Source organism: Rhagoletis pomonella, unplaced genomic scaffold (genome assembly GCF_013731165.1).
Source record: "Rhagoletis pomonella isolate Grant_MI unplaced genomic scaffold, Rhpom_1.0 Rhpom_scaffold_00007, whole genome shotgun sequence".
Classification (NCBI taxonomy): domain Eukaryota; kingdom Metazoa; phylum Arthropoda; class Insecta; order Diptera; family Tephritidae; genus Rhagoletis; species Rhagoletis pomonella.
This window is the reverse complement of record NW_023458561.1, coordinates 38,564,863-38,588,960: the sequence shown is the minus strand read 5'-3', so window position 1 is coordinate 38,588,960 and position 24,098 is coordinate 38,564,863. Positions and strand designations below refer to the sequence as shown.

The following is a 24,098-nucleotide window of genomic DNA, read 5'->3' as shown; positions in this document are numbered from 1 at the left end:
GCTTAAGAAGTTCTTATCGACTAGCTGAATAGAATGGAATGGAATGTAATTGTGGTAGACCGGTAAGGCCAAGTCGATTTCGCAAACACTCAGGAAAATTCAGGTGGGCGTGGAAAATCTTTACTGCTCTGCAAACTTATCAGACTCTGATGAAGCGTATTAGTTTGTCGAGGGAAAGATACCCTGCAAAAATAGTGTACTGTCATGTGTAATATCCATGGATTGTTTTCCGTAGTCGTTCTTACCAGGGCTCGTAGCATATTTCTTCCCAGCCGGAAGCGAATTGCGTCTGCTTTTCATTTAACGAAGTTTTGATAAACAAATTTCACATAGCCGCTCTCATTGAAAACTTTCCACACATTTCGATTCAAAAGTCAATTTATGTTGTTTTTACCATTTTTATTTTTAATTTTTATTTTGATTTCGTTTGGTTTAGGTTTTTAATTTAATTTTAAATTTTATTTTATACTTATTCATATTTTCATTTAATTTATTTTTTAACATTTCCGATCCTTAACTTAATTCATACTTTTTAACATCTAAATTTAGACTCTTTTTTATTTAATGTAAAAATGAACAACATTATTTTTTTATTGAAAGTATGCTATAAATACGCTGCATAAATAAATTCATGCCTAAACGAAAAAAATTTGTCGTTAGTAATTTACAAAGAGAGGGCTTCAATGAGTTTTAAATAGTACATAGGTAGTATTTAGTAGTAAAGTTTTCACAGGAGTGGATTTTAATTATACAAATGCATTTTGTGCAGTGAAAGGTTTTGTGCATAAATATTTTTTATTCTTAAATTTTTTTTTGCACACGTCATATATTAGGCATATGACTTTTCTTTAAAGAAATATACCTATGAGGAGAGAACGAGAAGTCAACAAAAATAACGTTTTTGTAAAAAAACATGCATACGTATGTATATACATATATAAAGTTACATTTTAACCGAATTAGGATTGCGATCCAAAAATAGTTTTAAAATTTTTTTATTCCTTTTTTTTGATTCAGTTGGTTTGAAATTTTCCGTATATGTACGTATGTATATATAAAGTTTTCACTATACAAGTATATGGAAAATTCCAAGTCCACTGAATAAAAAAAAAATTAAAAAATTAGAAGCAAATTTATGATCGCAGGCATAATACGGTTGACATTGATTTTTCCATACACATTTTTTTTTTCTTTTTCAGGAACTGCGGGAACTTTTTGTCCCAAAGTTTGACAAAGGCGTATTTTTTGTTGGTTTTTCATAATTCCTTATTCTCTCCTCCTAAGTACATTAATTTAAAAAAAGTCATATACATAATGTAAATGTATACAAAGCTGTTTGAAAGCCATATTTAGTTATTGAAAAATTTTAAAAAATATTCGAGTAATATACGAGCTCTTAAGAATCTTCACATTGATTATAAAGATCTACGGTTTCATGGTTTAAATCGCTGTGCCAAAAAGTTTCGTTAGCCGTCTCTAATAGATTTGCCTAAAAAATACAACGCATCTAAAGGTTTTCATAGACCTGTAGGGGCATAAGCTCTTAACTGCAGTTAGCATTCCTCCGGTTCCGCTGGATATAAGTGAAAGCTTGTACAGATATATCGGTGGTCCAAAGTTTTTTTTTCTTGGTAGCCACCCCGCAGAACTGAAAAATAAGCGAAAATAAGGAGACTAGCATTTTCTGTTTTGAAATCGGTTAACATTTAACCATGCCGCCGGGCTTTGAAGTTTTCCATATATCTACATCTATATGTATTTCATATGCGGAAAATACATTTTTCATTCGATAGGAAAGTTTTTATTTTTAAAGATTTTATATTTTCAAGCATATGGAAAATTTCAAAACACCGGCGGCACTGTTTAATATTAACACCTTATCTTCCATTCTCTTTAATTATGGGGTATGGAAGAAAGAAATTTCCAAAAAGTTCATTTTCATGTGTACTTTGGGCCCCCCTAATGTATATAATATTTTATTATTATATTGTTCCCTTAGAATATAATTGCCGATATTTATTTCAAAAAGAAAAAGTATATTGAAAAATTATAACTCCAATTTCTTCAATGGCTTGCAGATTTAGCCTTCAAAGCACTTATTTTTTGCATAAATGCATAAATTTTATATACACTACTTTATTTACTTAATTACTATTGACTTCTAATTGCAGTTTTATGTTACTTTAGTTTTTTACCAACCTTAATTTACCGTAAGTGACTTTATCATTCTCATTTAAATCTTTTTAAGCTTATATGTATGTACATACATATGTATTTTATGACTTATTTATTATTACTTAAAATTTCAACAAATTCGTTATTAATACTCGCCTCCTCGTTTTCGTAATAATTGTTGTATCTAAGAATTTGCGTTTTATTTTTTTATTTTTATGTTCGCATGTATTTTGCTAAGCTCAATTTATCGTTAGTTCACACCGTCGCACAGTGGTCTGAATACAGCATCTAGCGGGACAAAATTGTTTGAACTGGTTCGCGTTGATGGATTTGTACACCACTTTGTATCCACTTGTTTATGGGACCACTGATTACAAATCTTTAGTCAAGTTTCAAAAATCCAATATGGCGGATCCAATATGGCCGACAAGCTTTTCAAAATTGATTGAATTCGCTCGAAACTTGTTACTTCGGGGTTTTTGGGGTCGCTCATTATGAATCTAAGCAAATTCAAAATGGAGTTTCAATATGGCGAGCGAAAAAAAAAAATGAATTCGGTCGAAACTTCTACTCGCAGCTTCTTGGGGTTGTTGCCGCTATATTTGGGAAACCATTCTGAATATTTAAAACAATTGTATGGGTGTCGTGAAAGCGCCCAAAAAGAGTATATTTTACCTTAAAGCCAACACTTCACAGAATTAGTTTTTATAAATTTCAAGTCGAAACTCAGCGAAACTATTTAGTATTTTTCAATTTGAAAATACTATTAAAATAATTTAAAGTTCAACTTTTCACGTTGAACTTACAGGGCTATAAAAAAAAATAATTTACTAAATCTAAGAATTTATGAAATCACTTCTTTTCGCAAGAAAAAAAATTGCAATAGAAGCACCGTTACACTTAAAATAGCTAATCGAAATCGCACAAAAAAAAAAGTTTTCCTGCTACAGCTAACTGACTTGCATCGACTAGCCACTTATAAGCTTAATGTATTTATATTTTTTTTAATGAAAGATTGATTTTGACACATGACTTTGATTTTTACATTTTGTCCCGCTAGTTATCCGACCTGTATGCGTCGGAAATAAACTTTAACAAATATTATTACTAGTGACATATACTTATTTACATTGTATGTAGTATGTACTATGTGTCTATACAAAAAAGCCAGCGAAGTTCTAACTGTAAAATGGAATCGAGTTAATATATTTTTTTTTAAGTTTTCTAAGTTTTTTAAGGTTTAAGCAGATATTCTTGCTGCACTAGTAGTATCTAAAAGTTAGAAGCTAATGAGGACTTTTTATATCAGCTGCTTTTTCGAAACAAACGGTGGCATATCCATAAGCTGAGTTTTCAAATGTTGTACCGGTAGATGAGCGCAAATGAATTTTCAAATAAAAATTTCAATATTATTTACCAAAACAAATTTTATAACAAATGAACAGCTTTCGCTAACTTCCTGAAATTTATCAAAATTAATTTGAGGTTTTGTAACCTGCTATAAAATTTGTATATTTATTGCTTTTATCATAAAAAATAAAATAGGTGTAAAGAGCTCAATAAAGAGACATTTTCATAAAAATTTTCAATTTATAAAGCAGTCAAGGTCTTCTTTATTTTTTATGAATTCGGGTGTTAGTATATTCTTATAGTAGGGGTCTTCCCTTAAACTCGTAAAAGCCTCGTAAAGCTCGTAAATTTACGAGCCTCGTAAAAAACCTGTCAAAATTTGTATGGAGCTCAATTAACGAGCCCCTCGTAAAATTACGAGGCAAATTTGTTGCGCAAACGGCCTCGTAAACTTCAGTGTTGCCGAGGGGTCGAAATTTTTATACTAAAATATATGGTAAAATAATGAAAATAAATGAAAAAAATAATAAGCAAATCAAATGAATGAATTTCATCCACTATCTGTATTGACATAGGTTATTTGATAATTTTCGGCGTTTTTAATTGTATTTTAGCCATAGTGATAGAGACCAGACGGCGGGATGTTATGGAAACCAAACAAAAATTGCTTCACTGATTCCTGGTTAATCTGTCAAACAGTCACTTAACGCACTTATTTACACCTTTCACACAGGGGGCGTTCCCTTCAAAAGCCTCGTAAACTTGCGAGTTTTACGCCGTTTAAGACTTTACGAGCTTAAGGGAATCCCCTAAGTATAAATACCTACATACGTTAGGTGTACCCAAAAATATGTAACGTTTCTATAGAAACACTACCTCTCTCCTACATGCAACTGCAGCGGAATTTTGGAAATATTTTTTCAACATATATCGTGAATAACATACTAAAATAGTATGCACTGAAGTAGACAAAGGCATAAAATAAATGTTCGGAAAAGTGGAAAATTTTTGGAATTTCTCAAAAGTGGTAATATATTTTAGAATTCTAAGAATTTTCTAGCTTATACACAAGTACCATGAACACAAGAGTTTTTCGATAATATGTGATGTTTCTCATCTTTACATTTTAGGATGGATTTCAGAATAAATAAAATTTTCAAAATTTTGGAAAATATAAGAAAAGGTGATATCGAGGATATACTTTCCGAAGAAGTAAAAAATTTAGAGATAAAAAACGTGCTGTATTGTAAACATTTTGCATATGTTTTAGCACACAAAAAAAAATTACTGATCGGAGTTGCCGCCATTAAAAAAAAATGATTGAGTAAAATAATTAAGTTAATTATTAGAGCAAGTATATGTCCATATTAAATGAGACTAATTGAATTCGAAAATATTTTCAAATTGAGTTGCCACCTATATTAATAATACAGCACCAACAAAAAAAATATATTTTTTGTCTAGCCAACCAGATTGGTCAAATCACATGGATTTTGTGTCAAGAATCAAATATTTCCATTCTAACTTCACAAAAAAATTCAGCTTAGTAAATTATGTTCCAAGCGCACCTAATTTTTTTTTGTCAACCATAGGACGGTATAAAAGCTACACAACGCCAAAAATTTGTTATAAGTGACTTTCGTTTTCATATGATTTGTTTAACTATAAAGTCGTGCGAATGTCACATCCGATATCATGGAAACACGCATTTGCATTATGTACTTTATAAGATTTATCATATTCTAGATATGGAGATAATATGACGTATTCGAAATAGCGGCTATTTCTAAAGTTGAGCGGATTTGTTCAAATTTTGGTACTCGGGGTTTTAAAGCTTGCTGATTACGAATTCGAAGTTAGTTTTCAGATGGCATTAAGATTCCTGTGAATTTCCTTAAGTTTAGTTAGTTAGTAAGTTAGGAGTAGGGTTAGGGTTGCCAGCTGTCAATATATTTAAAAATATTTAATAAAACAGAAATGGATTTCTATTTTTCCAATCAAATTTATCCGTTATTTTATGATTTTTTATTTCGCTAAAAAATCGCGTTGATTTTTAATAATTTTTTTTTTTGGTGACGGCTTTTGCAGTTTTTTTTTATTTATATAACAAGTCCAATTTATAAAAACTCGCCTTAGTTTTCTAAATTTTGTTGCGAACGGTCATACGCATTTTATTTCATAAGAAATCCGTGCTTGTATGGAAAAAAGGCACAAAATCCGCTCGGAAAAAAAGTAATTAAAAAAAAAATAAAATATTTAAAAATTTACCTTAAGAAAAATTGTGTATACATATTTAAAAAAAAACAACACGTGGACGCTGTTTATTTAGATAGAATATAGAATACATAATATGCAACAAATATCAAAGGAAGGAAGCGAAAATTTATTTAAATCGATTTGCTGCCAACATAAAAATTTAATTATTGATTTATATAAAAAATTAAAATATTACAATGTGGTTATCGAACAAAAGTAGTTTCATTGCTAAATACTCTTTTACATAGATTTTTTTTTTTAATTTCAGTTATTTTTTATGTACGTATGTCATTTGCGCTCAAGGTCATTAATTGTACAAAGATTAGCACATTTTTAAGCTAAAGTTAGTTTTGCATATTTTTTTTTATAAAGATATTTATTTATAGTATGTACATAATGTACTATATATCTATAGCTAGCAAGGAACAAGTTGTGTTTCGGCTTATTTAATCTACCTTGCAGCAGTTTGCTTTAGATAATAGAAAGTTCAAAAGCCTACAATAATTTGGTAATTTTTCATTGAGTTATTTATTTTTTATTAAATATTTAACTACATGTTTTTTTTGCTACATTTAGGCAATACTTTGAATGCATTTGGTGTTTGCAGGTACTTTCAGAGAATTTTAATTGGACCTAATTTTTCATTTATATACATAATTTCTTTTTTATTTTATTTTTTCTTTTAACGTGCACATTATCATTAAAATTAAGTGAATACATATATAGTCTGTTTTTACGAATGGCAGGTATAGGAACGCATAAAAATAAGTATGTAAATAGTATTTTACAATATCATTTTCATGTTTGAAAATTTTTTGTTCGCAATTGCATTTGTTAGCAGTTTTTAGTTTTTCTGAAGACGCTTCCAATTTCAGCCCATGATATACATACATACTTTATGTTGTAAGTATTATATTGATATACAAGACTTTCTCGTGATATTATTTGGAATTTTTGAGGCTTTTCGAAAATTTTTGGGTTCGGTTCAACGGGGCATTTATGTAAATCGCAACTTTCCTTTGTGTAAGTGCATAAGAAATATATCGCACACCTTCTTTTTTTTTTTGATTATAACAAAAATTTGCTCCAGCTTTTGCTGAAAGGTAAATAAAAGCTCTGCGCACATTTTTAGCGCATAATTTCGAAAGTGCTAAATTTTAAGTTTTGACTCTTTTCAAGACGGTGTGCGGTATGCCCATATGTATGTATGTAAGTATGTACAAATTCAAAATTAATTTTATTAATATTTTTATACTAAGAAAAAGTTATCGGGAATTCTTTTATTTATATGATTTGAAAATCTCTAAAGTTTGTTGCATAACTTTGCATTTGAGAATTGCGTTGGAGTGATCGATAGTTGAGTATTTTTAAATAAGTATGTACAGTAGTACCACTTTATAAGCAAACAGTCTGGTGGGTAAGTACTAGAATGGAGTACTTGAGGCCAATGAACTTTGCGATAAAAAACATCGACGTATCATTCTTTAAGATCCGACTGTAATTGCCGATAATATGACGAAAAAACTAAACAGTCGGCAAAAAACTTGCTTAAAAAAAATGATGATTTGCTATGAGTGCTTTCAAATTAAAACCAAAAAGTTCGTGGTTTAAAAATCAAACCATCAGACTGAGCTTGAAATTTAATTATTTAATTATGAAAAAGCTTTCGTGAAGTGTAAAGTGAAGCAAACGAAATAGAAAATGTTTGGGTTTAAAATTTAAACCGAACTGTGTGTGCTCTCTTTTTTTTTAAACTTGGAAGGTTTGTATTTGAAACTAAATTTAGTTTGGTCATATATGTAGTCCAAAAAGTTTCAAATTAAAACCGAAATTTTTAACCGAGTATCAAGCACCATTTCCAAACTATGTATTTGAAAAGAATCAGTTTTCAGGGCTTTTCGACGACGTTAATTACAAATCCATAGCCAGATTAAAGAAATTCAAGATGGTGAATACAAAATGGTGAACAAAAATGCATGTAGTCCTTTTTGGAAACATTGGCCAGCCATTTTTTCGGCCATTTTTTTTCTACTAAATTCATATCGCAGGGTCCGTGAAGTTTCATTATACCAATTTTCAGCTTGATTCGGCTAACCGTTTGCGAGATATTGAATTTTTTCCGCTTTTCGTTGATATGGAACCACTGGTGCGGCGTAATGTATATGTATGTGTACTAAATGCTTGAAACTGCATGTGTAGAAGCCTGAGAATTTAATTTAGACTAAAAAATGCATGTACGAGCATGCAATTACTTGCTTATGCGATAAAACCCATTTCGGGTTGAATGTAACCAAAAACTGATAGTAAATCCAGCAAAGACCACTATAGTACCGTTATTAAAGAAATATATGTATGTATGTAGGTTTGATACCCTGATTACGATAAGACTAATATTATGAATCAAAAAGAGTTAAAATTTCTAGGAGTAATACTAGAAAAAAAAATTACTTTGGTAAAACGACGTGGAAGAAAGCTGTAAGAACGTTCATGGCGTGTAGGTCCATAGCAGGAAAGGGCTGAAAGGTGATAGTCGACCCATGGACAATTGGGACAAAAAAGCGCTTACCAAGGTACAAAGGCTGGCATGCTTATACATAACTGGAACTTTGGGAAGTTGTCCAAACCGCATCCTTGGAAGTTTTTCATATACAGTTTCAGGTGAAAAGTGCTCTGCTAAGGATGACTGTTACCAACATCGGGACAGAAGAATTTCTTAGTGGTAGAAAGATTGATATTTTGACGAGACAGAGCCCCAAAATTTGCAATACCTAGATATGCCATGCATCCCAAGTTTAGCTTTACAAAGAGATTTAAAACTACCGGAACCAGAACCTTGCAATCTTGAGTAAGAGGCAAGCGGTTATTAAGGCACTCAGATCTCATCATTTAACATCTAAACTGGTGATGGCGTGCCTTGATAAGCTAGATACTATTGGAGTTTGGGTTATTTGGATTCTGGGGCATACGAGATAGCCAATAAATTTGCAAGGAAATAAGCATCAACCCCCTTCCATCGGCCCAGAGCTCCTATGTGGCATAGGAAAGGAGACTCTCCCTGCCTTGTTCCGGGTGGAGAAAGAGAATTAAGAATTTTGACCGGAATTCTGAGAGGAAATTGCAGGCTGAACTTTCACCTGACCCACCTTAGTGTTCTCACGCAGGAACAATGCAGATTTTGCAGACCTTATATCGAAACAGAACGACACATCTTGGAAAGGTATACTGCACTGATGCACAAACGAAAAATACACCGATGGCGTAGTAAAATCCAAAGGTTTAGGTTCGTTGTGCTTTTTCCCCGACCGCCCTCAGCTTGCATAAGCTTATTTTAAATCCGGTTGCAAACTTTTTCTAATTTTTTTGAAGTGGACAGAGTACATAGAAGTCCTCTCTGATAGTCATCGAGAGTCACGACCAACACATATACCGCGGAAAAAGTTTTTTTTTTAAGACTTCTAGTTATACAATTCAAGGGCACGCGCTGAGGGAAAAGAGCCCAGTCTACAACAGATAAAAAATATAACTTATACAAAAGCTAATAATAAAGAGAAAAATAAGAAAGTATTAGTGAATTGAGACATAACCAGTGTAATGAAAAACCCGTGTTATAGTTTAGTATCTTTATTATTTTTTATTTTTTTATTTAATTTTTTTATTTTATTGAATAACTTGTAAATAAAACAAATATTAAGTAATATGCACACAAATAATTAAAGTACTAATGTAATACGTATACTAAAGAATATAAATTATAAAAAAAAAAAATTGCTCATTCACCAATGACTTATAGCCACGCTTGTCGAACAGAAAAATGTAAAAAAAGTAAATAAATCATTTAGAATAATTTTTGTTAATTTTCTTGAATCTTACATAACTGCATTTTTAAAAGGTACATACTAAAAAATTCAATGATTTTTTATTATTATTTTTTTTTTTGGTTCAGCACAGTGACTGCAGATAACGTACGGTCAAATGATTTTTTCTAGGCTTAATAGTTTGTTCGAACTAACTTTATAGCAAAAGACTAGTTTTGTATATGTATAGTTTAAGATGGTATATATGTTTGTATGTATGCGCTCATAGTTGTTTACTGATTTATGCAAAAGTATAATTGATTTCTTTAAAGTCGCTGTTGACATGCTGTTGATTTTTTTTTTTGTTAATTTTACTTTCTCTAATACAAAATTCGGTATATGTTTCAAATAACAAATATACATACATATTACATATTTTATAATTATAAAAATAATTGCATTAACAATAACAATTACATACTGCGAATATACAATACAATATAATGTATGGATGTAATAATTTATGTATTTATGTTTGTAAGTCAAATAGCTATTTAATACGGGCACATCTATGCATTTACACATGTAAGTGTGTGTGTGTGTGTGCTTGTATGTACATGCGCGTGTAATCCTTTTTTGTTTTTTTTTTTTTGTTTTTAGTTGTAAATAAGTGCAGTTATTGCTAGATCAATTTTTAAATCGTTCCTAATCGACCGAATTGTTCTAATTAACTATTCTCATCATAAGAACATTTTCTGTTAGTTTTTGTTTTCTTTGTTGTTTTCTTTTTTTATTCATAGCTAAATATATTTTTTTCAGCATTTACAATATCAGCTCATTATTTATAATTATTTCTGCGCTACATAACTACTGTACGTTTCAGTTACTAATTGAAATTTTTTGTTATTGAAAATCTAGTCTGCTAATTAGTATTTAATTTATTTTTTTTTCGCAAAAATTAACAGTTTTTATAACAAATACTATCTCGTTACATCATTACAATAATTTTACAAGTTTACTGATTTTATTATAAATTTTCTTGCTATATGTGTGTGTGTGTGTGTGTGTGTGTGTGATACATTCATGCATGTATATAGCGCATATAAAATGCATTAGTTAACCTATTTCTTTTTTGTATATTTGTATGTAGAATATGTATCTATGCATTTCATATAATTTCATTGACAAAACGTATGTATGTTTGTATGTTTGTATGTATGTTTAAATGTTTAGTATGCTTGTATGTTAAGTATTTATATAGCGATTTTTTTTTTGTCAGTAGGTACAACATTCAGCGTATATTATCAGATTGTTAGTCACGGAGTTCCTTAATTTACATTTTTAATAATTTCGTATGTATTCAACTATTTACGACACTATGCTTTTATTGTTGTTGTACTTGTTGCCATTGCTATGCTTTTTAGCCTGGAACATGAATCGACTAAATGGCGATCATTGTCATCTATGACGGTGTGGGCATTGGCGTAAAGTAATGCAGGCCATTGATCTGGAAGAAAAGAAAAATAAGAAATGGGGTCATTAAAAAATTAATAGTAAAAAAGAATTTACAACAACTTTCTTAATATGAACGAAATTCGACCATAAATATGGGTTTTCAAAATATATCAACCCTGTGCCACCTAGCGGATTAATCCAGCTTTCATATTGTAATGTTATCGGGTTCTGAGCTAAGTTTGAGATCTGTGACTCATCCGGAAGTTGGTTAAATGTGGATTGTAAGATTTGACCAAAAAAAAACATACAAAAATAGATTGGTATGCACATTAGCGCGGAGTAGTTTTATTTTCGAAAAACATTGTATGGCATACTCAAATTCTTCATTCGATTCTAAGCAGAATGATGAACAAACTATAAACCAAAAAATGATGTTTGGCCCTCCCAATTTTTAAAAGAAGAATCAGTGCACTACTGCCTTTTCTTTCGAAAATCGGGAAGGTCAAACTTAATTTTTGGTATACAGTTTGTTCACCATTTTTGCTCAGAATTAATCGTAAAATTTGAATTTGCTATAAAATTTCATCGAAAATTTTGATCCAAACAAATTACTTCGCCCGAATATACATATGTGCGTACTTAAAATTCTTCCTTTCCTAAAACTTAAAACTACGACTAAACCAATGTGAAATTGATTTTTTCATTTAATTTATGTTTTTTTTTTTGTTACTTATTTTATAAAACTTTTTTAATTTTGGTAGTTTTTTATATTTTGTTTTATTTTCATTTGTTTATTTTGAATTAAACTCATTTTATTTAGTAATTTTTTTACATTTATTTTACTTTCCTTAACTTAATTCAATTAAATATTTTTTAATTTTATTAAAAAAAATAATTTCAGTTTTTCTAGTAAATTGAATCTTATTTAACTGAGTCTAATTCAGTTTAATTCTAGTTTATTGTTAGTTATTTTAATACAGGATTTTCATTTAATTTAATTTTAATTTATTTTATTTTATTTTATTTTCGCGTTATATTTTATTACATTATATTATATTATATTATATTTTATTTTATTTTGTTTAATTTAACTTCATTAATTTAATCGATTTCTCATTTCATTCTGAACATTTTTGTACCCATTTGTCATATCTATCTGAGTTCCTCAGTAAGTTAGAGTACCCTTGTGTACAAGTACGCTTTGGTATTAAAATACATAACATTCGAAAACTAGAACAATTCTTTAACCTGAACAAGTCTGGTTTTCATTAGTTTGATTTATCGCGAGTGTACTGTATTAACAATGAATCACGCAATTAGTGTGATCAGTAACGAGGTGATGACTCATCACTAAGTACTTTAGTCGCAAACTTAACAAGTCGTAAACTAAATGCTTACTAGCCTCTAAATGAAACTTAAATCTAAATTTCGCTTTAGCACTGCATCTTCACTTACCGTCATATCGTATTCGGTGATGTATGCGGGTATCTCTAATTGATCCTTGGAAATGGCCGAGTATAAATGCTCGACACCAGGAAGTGAGTGTACCTTGGCTTTGATGGCGGGCGCCATGAATGTCGTGAACCACCAGGTCATCATCTGTTCAACAAAAAAAGTTTCATATAAATATAAATATTTTGTGTGTTTTTCAGTTAAATTTTATCAGGAAACCCACCTTGGTCCAGAATGTTGGGTGTACAATATAGAAGGCCTTCAGATTTTTCTTGTACCTTAAATAATTAAGAGGGAATAAATATTAGGTTGGCAATTTAATGTTCCAGATAATAATAATTGGTTCCTTACTCGTATGCTCTAGTAAATATAAATTAAATAACCTAAGACGGGATTCAGAACGCAATTATAATTCAAAAGTATGCGTTTTTTTTCCTTCCAACTTTAACGATGATGATATTTTGATACATATATACGCAATCGGATTTTTGAGGTTAGTAGGAAAAAACCAGTTCGTTTTTGGATTCTGACTTTATATTCAGATCAGCTGCATCAAAAGCTATGTATACGTATCTATTAACTGGTCTGAGTACCGTCTAAATTCATTTTGAAAAAAAAAAATAAAAATGTTTCCATTTGTACTCACTTGTATGGTAATATACTGTAGACTTCACGCAACCAGTGAAGCGATGGATAATTGTTTGTTGAAGTCAAAGTATGGAAGTACGCAATTACATAATCGCCTTTAACGATGGGATCCAAAAGTTTAATCAAATATAAGAGTGCCTGGAAAAAGAAAAAAATTGTCGAGTGAAAAATTTCCAAATTTGAAAGTAGATATGTGTATGTATCTGCAACAAAAAAAGCTCGACCAACCTTCTCCAAATCGATGTTGTGAGCTGGGAACCATTTGCCGCAAAATACGACGACTGGTCGTCCCAAGCGATCGACACCGCTCTGATATAGGCAACCAATGCCGGACACTTCTGTAAGATCTTCGATTTGAGCGCGATGCAAAAGGCGTTCATATCTAGAAAGAGAGAGAAAGAAATTAACTATTTGGTCATTGCTATAAGGATAATGTACCATATAATATTTGTTTTATTTTTACTCATTTATAACAGCCGTAATTAAAATGGCTATTCTAAGAACTCATTCATCCAGAATTGTCAAATAAAAATCAACAAGATACGAGAATTAAAAAAGAAAACAAAAACATGTACACATATGCAAATATTCATTATAATTCATAGCTAGAATTATTTGCAATTGTTGGACATTTGTAAACAAATTCATTTCTGTATGTACATATGTACATAGGGAGTTGTATTTGGAAATAAATTTCAATCAAAAGGTAAACCAGACTGTTGAATTGCGAGAAAACACTTTAGATTAAATTCTAAATACGTATTTACATTCATATATCAGTGTTATGTTAGGTATATACCTACATACATTAGGGTGCCTCATCAAAAAAATTGCGTTTATTTCAAAGGAATTTATTAAATTTTAAATACGAAAATCTCATTACTGTGATTTCGTAGACAAAATTCTTAAACAATTTTATGCAGCGCTTTTAAACTTAAATTCTTCTATCATCTAAAATAATTTTTTGCAAAAACTAATTTTAATGGGTCCAGCTTAGCTAAATGTCCATATTGTTCGAAAATATTTTGGCGAAATTCTTAAAAAATAATACATTTTGTAATTCCGATTGAAAAACAGTATCGCCTTTTTTGTTTGTATGCAGTGATGCATCCTAATATATGTACCCATGTTTGAAAACAAGTTTTATATATATATGCACATATACATATGTATGTATGTATATACAAAAATAACACTGAAGTGCTAGTTTCGATATTCGCAGCTACATACAACTGCACAGCATTACAACCGTTTTAAAGCAGATACTAATCAAATTAGGAAGTAATTTGTGGGAATGTGGAAAATAATGAAAGAAAAATGAATTGAATGAAGTAAAGTTATATGGCAAAAAAGAAATATTAATAACAAATAAAAGAAATTAAAATGGGGAAATATCTCGAAGTTTTATGTCAGTAGGACGTTCGTTAACATTCGATTTGCACTTGCTATTACTCATAGTATGTTTGTATTAGAAATATGTAAAAGCACTTTTCATCGTTTTTCGACCGTTAGTGCAAGTTTAGCTTCCTTTTTCAACTGAAGATAACGTCATTGATCTTCTAATACCGGTATGTGCATGTTATGGTTTGCAAAGAAATTCAAATTTTCATGCCAAGCTGGTATTTAGGGGAATTTTACTTAATAACTATCAATATTAAAAAAAAAAATTTAGCTGACGAAAAAGGCGTCGTCTGGTCCTTCAGAGAAGGTATCAATCAGTGCATATGTACATTTCTTCTTAAGCAGGGATCACACAATTTGTGCATTTGCACATTTGGCAGTCACAGAGTGGTATTGTCTATAAATTTTTATCGAGAATGAGTTCAGCTCAATAACAACTTTCCACACAACACCGCTCTGTAACGGCGAAAATGGACAAATCTGTACAAATGTACAAATCCTGTGATCCCGCTTTAAACGCTTGCTTAAAACTCTGTGTTAGGCACTTCCTTGAAGAAAACAAATCTTCAAATGTAATGAACAGATCTTTATGGGAGCTCACAATTAATTTATTCTACCGCGTGTCTACCAAGGATCTTTAAGCATTTATTGAACAATCTGTAGAAATTTTTGGCGTTCAGCTTTAGGCACTCATCATTGTGCTAAAATGGGGGTTTAAAGGTCATCAACGCTCATTGTGAATGTATAAAATATTCAAGATAAAAAACTATCAAAAAAGCCATCAAAATATAAAAATGTATGCGTAACTCAAAATATAAGTAGTAAACAAAAATAAATATGTTTTTTGCGTATATTAGTGGAAGGTCAGTCCCAGCACAATGCCGTAACGTCAAATTTTTATCTGTGTACAAACATATACATACATAATATTTGTGCATGTATTTAGCCTTCTTTGTGCATTTATGCCCATCTTAAGTTCTCACATTCATATCTCCGCAGCATTAAAATTTCACAACAGCTGCCGCAGGACACGTCATACATAATTTCTCTGTTCTCTATTCTCAAATTTCTATATTCATACGCTTCTTTATATGCAGTATGCGCAAATTTACTATTGTTAATAATACAAAAAAAAAAACAAAAAAAAAACAAAACAATAAAATATCAAAATCAGCTACTGTTATCACGTTCAGCTTTCATTTTGCTACAATGCGCTGCGCATAGCCGTTCCAACTCGTCGCGCGTTGTCATCCATCCATTCGTTAGCGATTGTTTGAGAAACGTGCCGCAGTGGATGCTTGGCTTAACATACACACACAGATACATACACAAAAGTATACCCTGCAAAAATTGTGTGACTAATCTCTAAAGAGAGAATTCAAGGATTAGTTTCAATCTGGTACAATTGGGCACTAATTAGCCGCAACTAGTCGCATACGGGTATATTTGAAGATCAATTAATGCCGGTTCGAATCACAGCTGGCGCAAATTTTTGTTTTTGATTCTTAAAAGAGACTATTCGCTTTTGGTATACCCGTTTGGGTTTAAAGGGGAACAATTACAGTCAGTCAATAAAGTTTAGGTACAGCGAATTTTTTACAATACGGACAAAATATTTTATTTTTAGCTAATTTTTTATAAAAACATGGTTCATTCTACAACAAAAACTTCAAAAATCTAAATAAAACTAACTAAACTAACTGACTAAAATTGAATGGGCTAAAAAACTGCATACTCAACTTTTTTTCAGAGAGCGTAAATAAAAAGTGCAATATTTGAATGAAATTTTGCGGAATTTTCTTTAATTTCTGGTGTTTTTATTGTAGAATTAACCTTATTAAAAAAAAAAAAATAGTGAAAAATAAAATATTTGAAAAATAGTTGCCGAAACTTTATTGACTGACTGTACGCTCTTCGTAGGACATGCTCGAACAAAATCGGATAGTTCATATCAAAAGTGGTATTAGTCTCATATTTTTATTTATTTATTTTGGATGACGTTATCTGGGTTAATTGATCCTACCTGCAGATTATTGCTCTCGATTTCCCCATTTTTTGCATCTGAAAAAAGTGTGATCGGCATCGTAAGTGCTTTATTACACCTCTTTGCGTATTTAATGTAAATACCGGTTAGTTTCATGATCACTTCTAAGGGAATATGCTTCTTGGTTAGGAGTACTAGCTCGGTTTTCTCTGCTGCAAGTATTAGTCGCATGTTGCCTTGCAATTTCTCCCGGATTAGACGCATCTTTTGCTGGGTATATCGCAAACTACATACATATATACAAATGTATGTATGTACTCGTACTTGACTTCACACATCAGCATTATGCGTTTATAAATCTATCTGCAGCGCCATGTTTGTTTTAGTACAAATTTTTGTTTGCCACTACGAGTATGTATACCCGCTATGCAGTGTTGTATCTAGTTAGTAGTCACACTCTTTATTATAGCCTGAAGATGCGCGCACGCTTTTATCGCTCTTCACAGCGTTAATGATAAGCGGCACTACAACAAAAGCAATAGCTAGCAATTACAAATATACATATCTGCTTTAGCTATAAAGTAAACAAACCGTTAAAGTTAACGGTTGATAAATGCTACTGGTCTTTGAATAACCGAAAATTGTCTATCAAAGTTGTTTTTAAAGTGGGTACGCGTGTGCGGTTCAAGTTGGCTTTAAGCAAAGAGAATCAATGTTGTTTTTTGTTCTGTTGAATATATGTATGTATGTACATTTGTATAGCATTTCGTATAGGATGAATTTTGTTTTTAGTACCGAGGAAATAAGGATTTATAAGTTGTGCTGATGTAACAAAGGGTAAACTCATACGAGCACGTATTGCGTATTAATTTTCAGTTGTTTCCTAAAATGTCACTCATGACAGCCTTTTTCAGATAAAATTTGTTGGATTTCTGGATTGTAAATTGTGACAGTTTGTTTGCCAGTACTATCTTTTAAGCAGCTACTAGCAATAACAAAGTCAAAAATGGTATATGTATATGTATGTATGTAAATAGAATGTGGATGCTTGTGTGTGACATGATTTTCGAAGAAAAATTACTGAAAAATTGCGATTACTCATAATTTTGACTAAAATAACAGCAATACTATTTGCTCCATTGAGAACTATATTATTATTATTTTTATTTTGAGAACGTTAAACACTAAAATTGTTCCTACATCAGTGGTACCTTCGTATGCTAAAACACTTTCTAATAGTTTATCAACTGTCCACCATTCTGTGATCTCTCTAGCGAAATAGCAATTTAGATCTTATTCCAGCCAGCCTGACCAGACGTGGCATGCCATCATTCACTACTGTTCAATAAAGGTATTTTCTAATAAGAGACAATTCCCACATTTACAAATGCTAAATCGCTAAAATATTGTTATAAGAAGAAAGGGAAAAGAACGTTTCTTCTATCAAAATTTCTTAAATAAATTTCTTCAATAAACCAGTCCAAACCATTAAATTAAAAATTTACTGCAAATGGAAAGCACTTTTATAAGTAACAGAAAGAATGAAAAATATTTTTTATGATTTTTCTTGATAGCTGCAAATAGCGCTTAACGATTCATTCAAAAATTTTGGATCCCGTGGACAATTGCGGAACCGTCCTGGTGTCCTTTTCCAATAAACAACAATAAACACACTGAATGATAGTGAGTAGAGTTGAGATTTTTAGTTTATTTTGGCGATCGATCAACGTAGTTCAGATCAATTAAACGAACTACTTCATTTAGTTCATTCTCGTTCACGAAACAGGAAATTTTTTTCGCAGCACAATTATACGTACAGCACATTTTTGAAGAGAAAGGCAGTCAAAACGGTTAAAGTTGGTTGTTCAGAGTTGCGCACGAAGTACAAGAAGGAGCAGACCAAGGTCGTATAGCTCAAAATGGACTAGTGAATTTATGTGTGGAGCAAATTACGGGAGGTGCTCCTTCTAAGCTGTCGATAATTCCAATCAACAACAACAACCAACTAACAAAATTCGTATGAAGACCCATATTGAATTAAATTTGGGGAGAAAAGTTTAGGCATTTTCCCACTGGTTGCGGGTTATTGTACCCAAATGCGTGACCCGATTGAACAAAAAAAATATTATCTTACACGTGCTGTCAGAGGATTGAAGATTAATTTAAAACAAAACTTTCAAATTTCCGAGCACTAATAGATATAGAAAGTTTGAAATATGAACTTTTTTGTAAAATGGGTGGGGTTTTATGTGCCCCCTCTGTCCAACCGGAAAATAGCAGGCAATGACTAAATATCTCCCAATTTGGGTATAGAAGCAGGGCTAAAAAAATAGTTCATTTTAAACGTCGAACAAGATCCCTGCAGTGAAATCCCAAACTAGTCAGAAAAAATACTAGTTTACAACTAGAACTTCCAGACAGAAAACAACTAGTTCGAAAATTACCAGACTTGTACCAAGTACAAAACGATTTATTCATGCCCTGTTTTATTTGACTTCGACAGTTTAATACAATAAAGTACACAAAATAGTATTATATTATTGAATTATATCAGTCCTGTTAAATAATGATTTTTATTCATAATGATTATTAATTAAAGCATTTTTTTTTTTGACAACCGTTTAATGATTAAATACCTATATTACCACCTTTTTAATGATTAATAATTAACTACTTTAAAATATGTTGATTCATTTTGTTATTTTTGATCATTTTCAATTATTTTTGAGTTTTTTTAATTACACGATTAATAAAATTATTAGATTAATTTCTATTATCAATCAACAAGCCAAACTATGGACAAAAATTAAGAATATTTAATAACTGCTTGAATTATTTATTTATTTTATTCTTATCCAAATCTCAAATTTCAAACATTAATTATTACTTTTAAAAATTTTTAAAAATAATGTACTGAAATGTGCAAAGTTAATGAATTTAATTTATTTTAATGAAAACTTTTATTTTTCTTTTAGTTCACTCAAAAATGATCTAAAGTATTAATTTTATTTTTAACTAAAATGTTTTTTTTTTTGAGTATTCAATATTATTAAAAAAGATAAAAATATAGTATTTATTGTACCTGAAACATTTTACTTTTAATAACATAACACAACAAATTTAACACTAATTATTGGCAAATCTAAAGCTGCTAAATAAAAATGTGTAATATATTAAAGTGTAATTAAAAGTTTTTTATTGTATATTCATGAATTCATTTTATTTTTTGACTCCCAAAGTAGTGGTTTTGGTCCATAATTAGACTAGTATTTTTCTGTCTATTTTGAACTAGTATGATATTCGGTATATTTCTGACCGAAATCTGACAATTGCCATCTCGTAGGACATCCCCATGTTAAAAATACCAGTTGATTGCATGGAAAAAAGATAGTTGGCTGACTAGTTGGGCATGCGGTTCATACTAGTTGTGAGATAGTTTACAACTAGTTCATTTGACTACAGGGGTCGTTCATCCTTTTCAATGAACGAACTAGTTCGTGAACTACTCAACACTTATAATGGGTTTTCTGAAAATTAATACTGAAGGATAAATATGTGAAGAACATCGTGATTGTAGGGATTCGATAAAAAGTGAGCGATGCAAAAGCAAGGACCAAGTCGGAGATGAAATTACTCCCAGTAAAAAACAATCCGATTTCGCAATAAAGTTACAGCGAAAAAATACAGCACAGAGGTTCGCAGCGTCTACTAAGTTAGATTTCACAGGATGCCACAGCACTCTGATGCTTACTGAAATTCGATTTTTTTTTCGTTTTTTTTTCTCGGTCCATTTGAATTTAAATAAGCAGTGGACGCTGTGGCAGGCCAGGGCTGCAGAATTAAGTTAATATATAAGCAGAAGCAAGGTTCTGTAAGTATTAAGTGGAATTAAAACTCTGTAATACTAACTTATGTAAAATAGATCGAAAATATATAAAAATACTAAGCACAAGCTACGTATGACGTCTGCATTGTTATCTTGTTACCGTCACTCAAAATCTTGCATACCCAATTACAAACATACTTGTACATACATATATACATGTCTGCATGGTATGTACCAACATGTTATAATGCAAAGAAAAGTGCGCGTATGTAGTAAAATTCATTTTTGGATAAATACTTTTAATAGCAATGACGCACGAGGCACCACTTCTATTTACTCTGTGTACTAATTTTCTTAATTATATGCGAGACGCTTTAAGTTTATCTTTTATCTTGAGGTGTGTTACTTAAAGTAATTTGTTTTTTTTTTCTTTTAAATTTAGGTGTTCCCTTTGGTTTAAATATTTTTGTTTGCGCAATGAACAGATGCAAGTAGGTTGTAAACCTTCTTAAATGCAAAAAAAACAGAAAATAAAAGATATCCTTTGACGTCAAACCATTCGACATCTTTCAATATTCAAATGTATGCCGATTTGTTTACCGGGCTGTGAAACTTTCCCAAAATCAATTGTGACGCAAATGCCGAGATACTTCTGCAATTACATTGAGCTGCATTTATGTACATATGTACATGCATACGTATTTTTAGTACGCAAAAGAATTCTTTTGCCTGCAGATGCTCAATTAAAGTTCAGCTTAGTACGCGATTTTAATTTTTAATACAGTTCTTGCATTTACGTCATACTCTCATAATTTGCATTTTAAGAATGCATACACAGTTGCTTTAATTCCATTTAATCAACACCCATAAATATCTACAAATTTATGCAAAGTTTTTAAGTACCTGTTTTTTTTTGTTTTTTTTTTTTGGAGGGAAAGGTTATTGTAACTGCACACTGTATTTCGGGTGCTTATTTATTTATGAACACGTGTCTAAGGTATTTATTTTTAATCGCAGAATAATTTCATTAGTGATACTGAACACTTTTTGCTTTTAACCGCGTGTCTAAAATGCGATTCATTTCAGATCATTGGCGCTATCTGTTAAATAACTTGCTCCCCTACATGAACCTGAGTATACCAAACTGATAAAAAAGCTAAGTCCCAAATGCTAGAGTAAGTTTCACTGAAGCCCAAAACTCCTCTTTTTTCGATAAGGCCTTTCTTCAGACACATACTTTGGAATGCCGAAGCTGCAAGTTCAATTCCCAGTGAAATCTATGAAGCAGTCTTATGAGAAGATGTAGTGATCTCCGAAATAGCAACTATAACTTCTACCATATGTAGGTAAATTATTGTTGTTTTACCGCAACATTTGTTCATTAGAAACGGCCTCAAGGTCAATAAAATTGTTGAACATAATTGTTATAAGGCCATGAATAACAACAAAAACCAAACTGTTGCCTTGGCCAGCCATGATATATGTATATACATATATATATATATATGCAAAAACTGCGCGAGTATGGGTGCATTCCAAAACGTCTAAATACAAAACTCTCTTTCTCAGCCCTTTAATTAAAATCTTATAAGCCTGTACTTCGGCAGCTGTTTTTTCTTCATCTGACTTCTTCAAAACACATTCATCGACCTCTTTTACTCGATTTCTCGTTCCCCACTCTTTCATCTTAATATTTTTAATTAAAAAGATGTCATTGACATTAGCAATGAGCAAACATAAAAAGCGTCGCACATAAAAGCTAATCACACATCAATAACGGTTGGTTTGCTAAGAAGCTGCTGTATAAGTACTTAGTATCTAGAGTGAGAGCTTAAGTAAATTCTAGTCATGAATCAAATATGTAAGTACCTAGCTATATAAGTAAATAAATAGTATTCGTGTTAGATAATTTTGGAAGAAGTCAAACAAACAAAATACAAAGGCTAAATAGCGATGAATGGATTTTGAAATCATGCGGTTGATGGAGCGTGGAGGGCTTCTGATTTATGTAAGCGCCTGCGCAATTATTTTTTTCTTTAAATTGGTTAGCGTTACTTGCGTACTCTAAAAATTAGCAAAATTAGTTTTCACGCGTTACATGTGTATGTATGTAGTAAGTATGTGTGTATGCTTTAGTTTACACATAGAAACTCCACATTTATTGTTTGCGCATTTAGCGTGCTATCGTATGACCGCAGTAATTGAAATCGTGATTCATAATTAAAGTAAAAAAAAAAAAAACTAATTATTTAATGTAGAATATTTATTATATTCATACTTTTCATGTATTTTCAATATACGATTTATATAACAGATACTACATAGACATATGCCTGTGGGAAAAATATGCGCCATGTGGCAGTGGCTAGTATATATGTACAATGTAGTACTTGCAGAAAGTGATACAATTCATTAGCTACCGTATAAAAAAAGTTACCAAACGTTGGTGTTTTGATGAGAAAAAAAAACGAAATATTGGTATGGAATGGTGAACCACACGTCCTATAGTACCGCAACCAGATTGAGTAATTTATTCGCTGTTTAGGAAGGCCTTGGCCACCGCTCACACCTCTTTAAAGATAGTCCAGGAATGTAAGTTGGGCCTGAACTGCGTTACAAGATGGAATGAGCTTGAACTTGTGGGATGCCAGGACACTAAGGTATTCAAGGTAACGAACTGGATGATGAATTGGCGAACTGCGTTGAGAGCCGTTGGTTCACTATTAACACCTAAAAATTAATAACTAAGTGTTTCCTGAAAGTGCCTGACAGGGTGTGCGCGAAATTCCTTCTCAGACAAAGAAGGAGCGATCTACGAACCCTGATAGGACTGATAAGGGGGCACAATCCAATGGGACGACGTATGGTCACCATAGGCATCATCGACGATCCACTGTGTACCTACAACGTATTTTGAGGACGAAGATAATACTGAACATTTTCTCTGCCGCTGTCCGGCCTTCGCCAGACTCAGGCGGCACATTTTTGGGTCGGAAGTACTGATAATGGACGAGTAACATTTTTTTTTTGCCTTCAAAAAACTGGTATATACCCCATTTCTCTAACTCTCTTCTCTTGGCCTTAAGTACAATGGGCAATACTGCCTGAGTGATTGGAAAAATTTCTTTTTGGTTTTCCCGGCCACCAACAATTCCATTCCATGTTTAGGAAATGAAAAAGCTCCTTCTGTGGTATTTCTGGGACACTGGTCTCGCTAAAGATATAGTTGTCCAAAAAGTTGGCTCTTCTGGTTGCTATTTAGTGCTAAAAAATTGGTTAATTAAGTGTTCCATTATCGTCTCGTAATCATCACACTACACATTTTCTAGCGGCCGCTATGCAAAGACAAGTCGTGTGAATACACAACGATTTTAAGTGGGGTTAAGTACTTTCTAGTGCCACACAGAATGCCATTGTGTTGATTTCACCAACTGTTTTTTTTTTTGTTTTTGTAAAATAACTGCTATACTCGCAGCAAAGTGAGAGCTCAAACTGCTTCAAATGCTCTAAAAAATCAATGATTCGTCATCTAAAGGTTTTCTCTACAGGGATTCAATACACAATAGAGCTATTAAGTAAGTACTGACTACTATTACTTTGTTTCCACATTACTCTTAAAACGCGCAAATATGAAAGTAATAAAAAAAACAGACAATGCACGAAATTCAATTAAAAAAAAAGTCATACACAAAGCTTTGTAGTCTTTTATTGTCTTATTGTTATTAATAATTACATAGAAGCTGTTATAATTTTCGCA

General features: G+C 31.4%; 1 protein-coding gene across 2 annotated transcripts in view; it reads right to left on the bottom strand.

Moving 5' to 3' along the window:
• Positions 1 to 9,708: 9,708 nt before the first annotated feature.
• LOC118742743 (protein GDAP2 homolog) overlaps positions 9,709 to 24,098 on the bottom strand; it is a 38,632-nt gene continuing 24,242 nt past the window's right edge. For both annotated transcript variants that reach the window (XM_036475052.1, XM_036475053.1), the window contains 5 exons: positions 13,359 to 13,512; positions 13,129 to 13,268; positions 12,706 to 12,760; positions 12,486 to 12,629; positions 9,709 to 11,082 (listed from right to left, as the gene is read on the bottom strand). In XM_036475052.1, the coding sequence (XP_036330945.1) occupies positions 11,038 to 11,082; positions 12,486 to 12,629; positions 12,706 to 12,760; positions 13,129 to 13,268; positions 13,359 to 13,512 (538 nt within the window). In that variant the 3' untranslated portion in view covers positions 9,709 to 11,037. The remainder of the gene's footprint in view (positions 11,083 to 12,485; positions 12,630 to 12,705; positions 12,761 to 13,128; positions 13,269 to 13,358; positions 13,513 to 24,098) is intronic.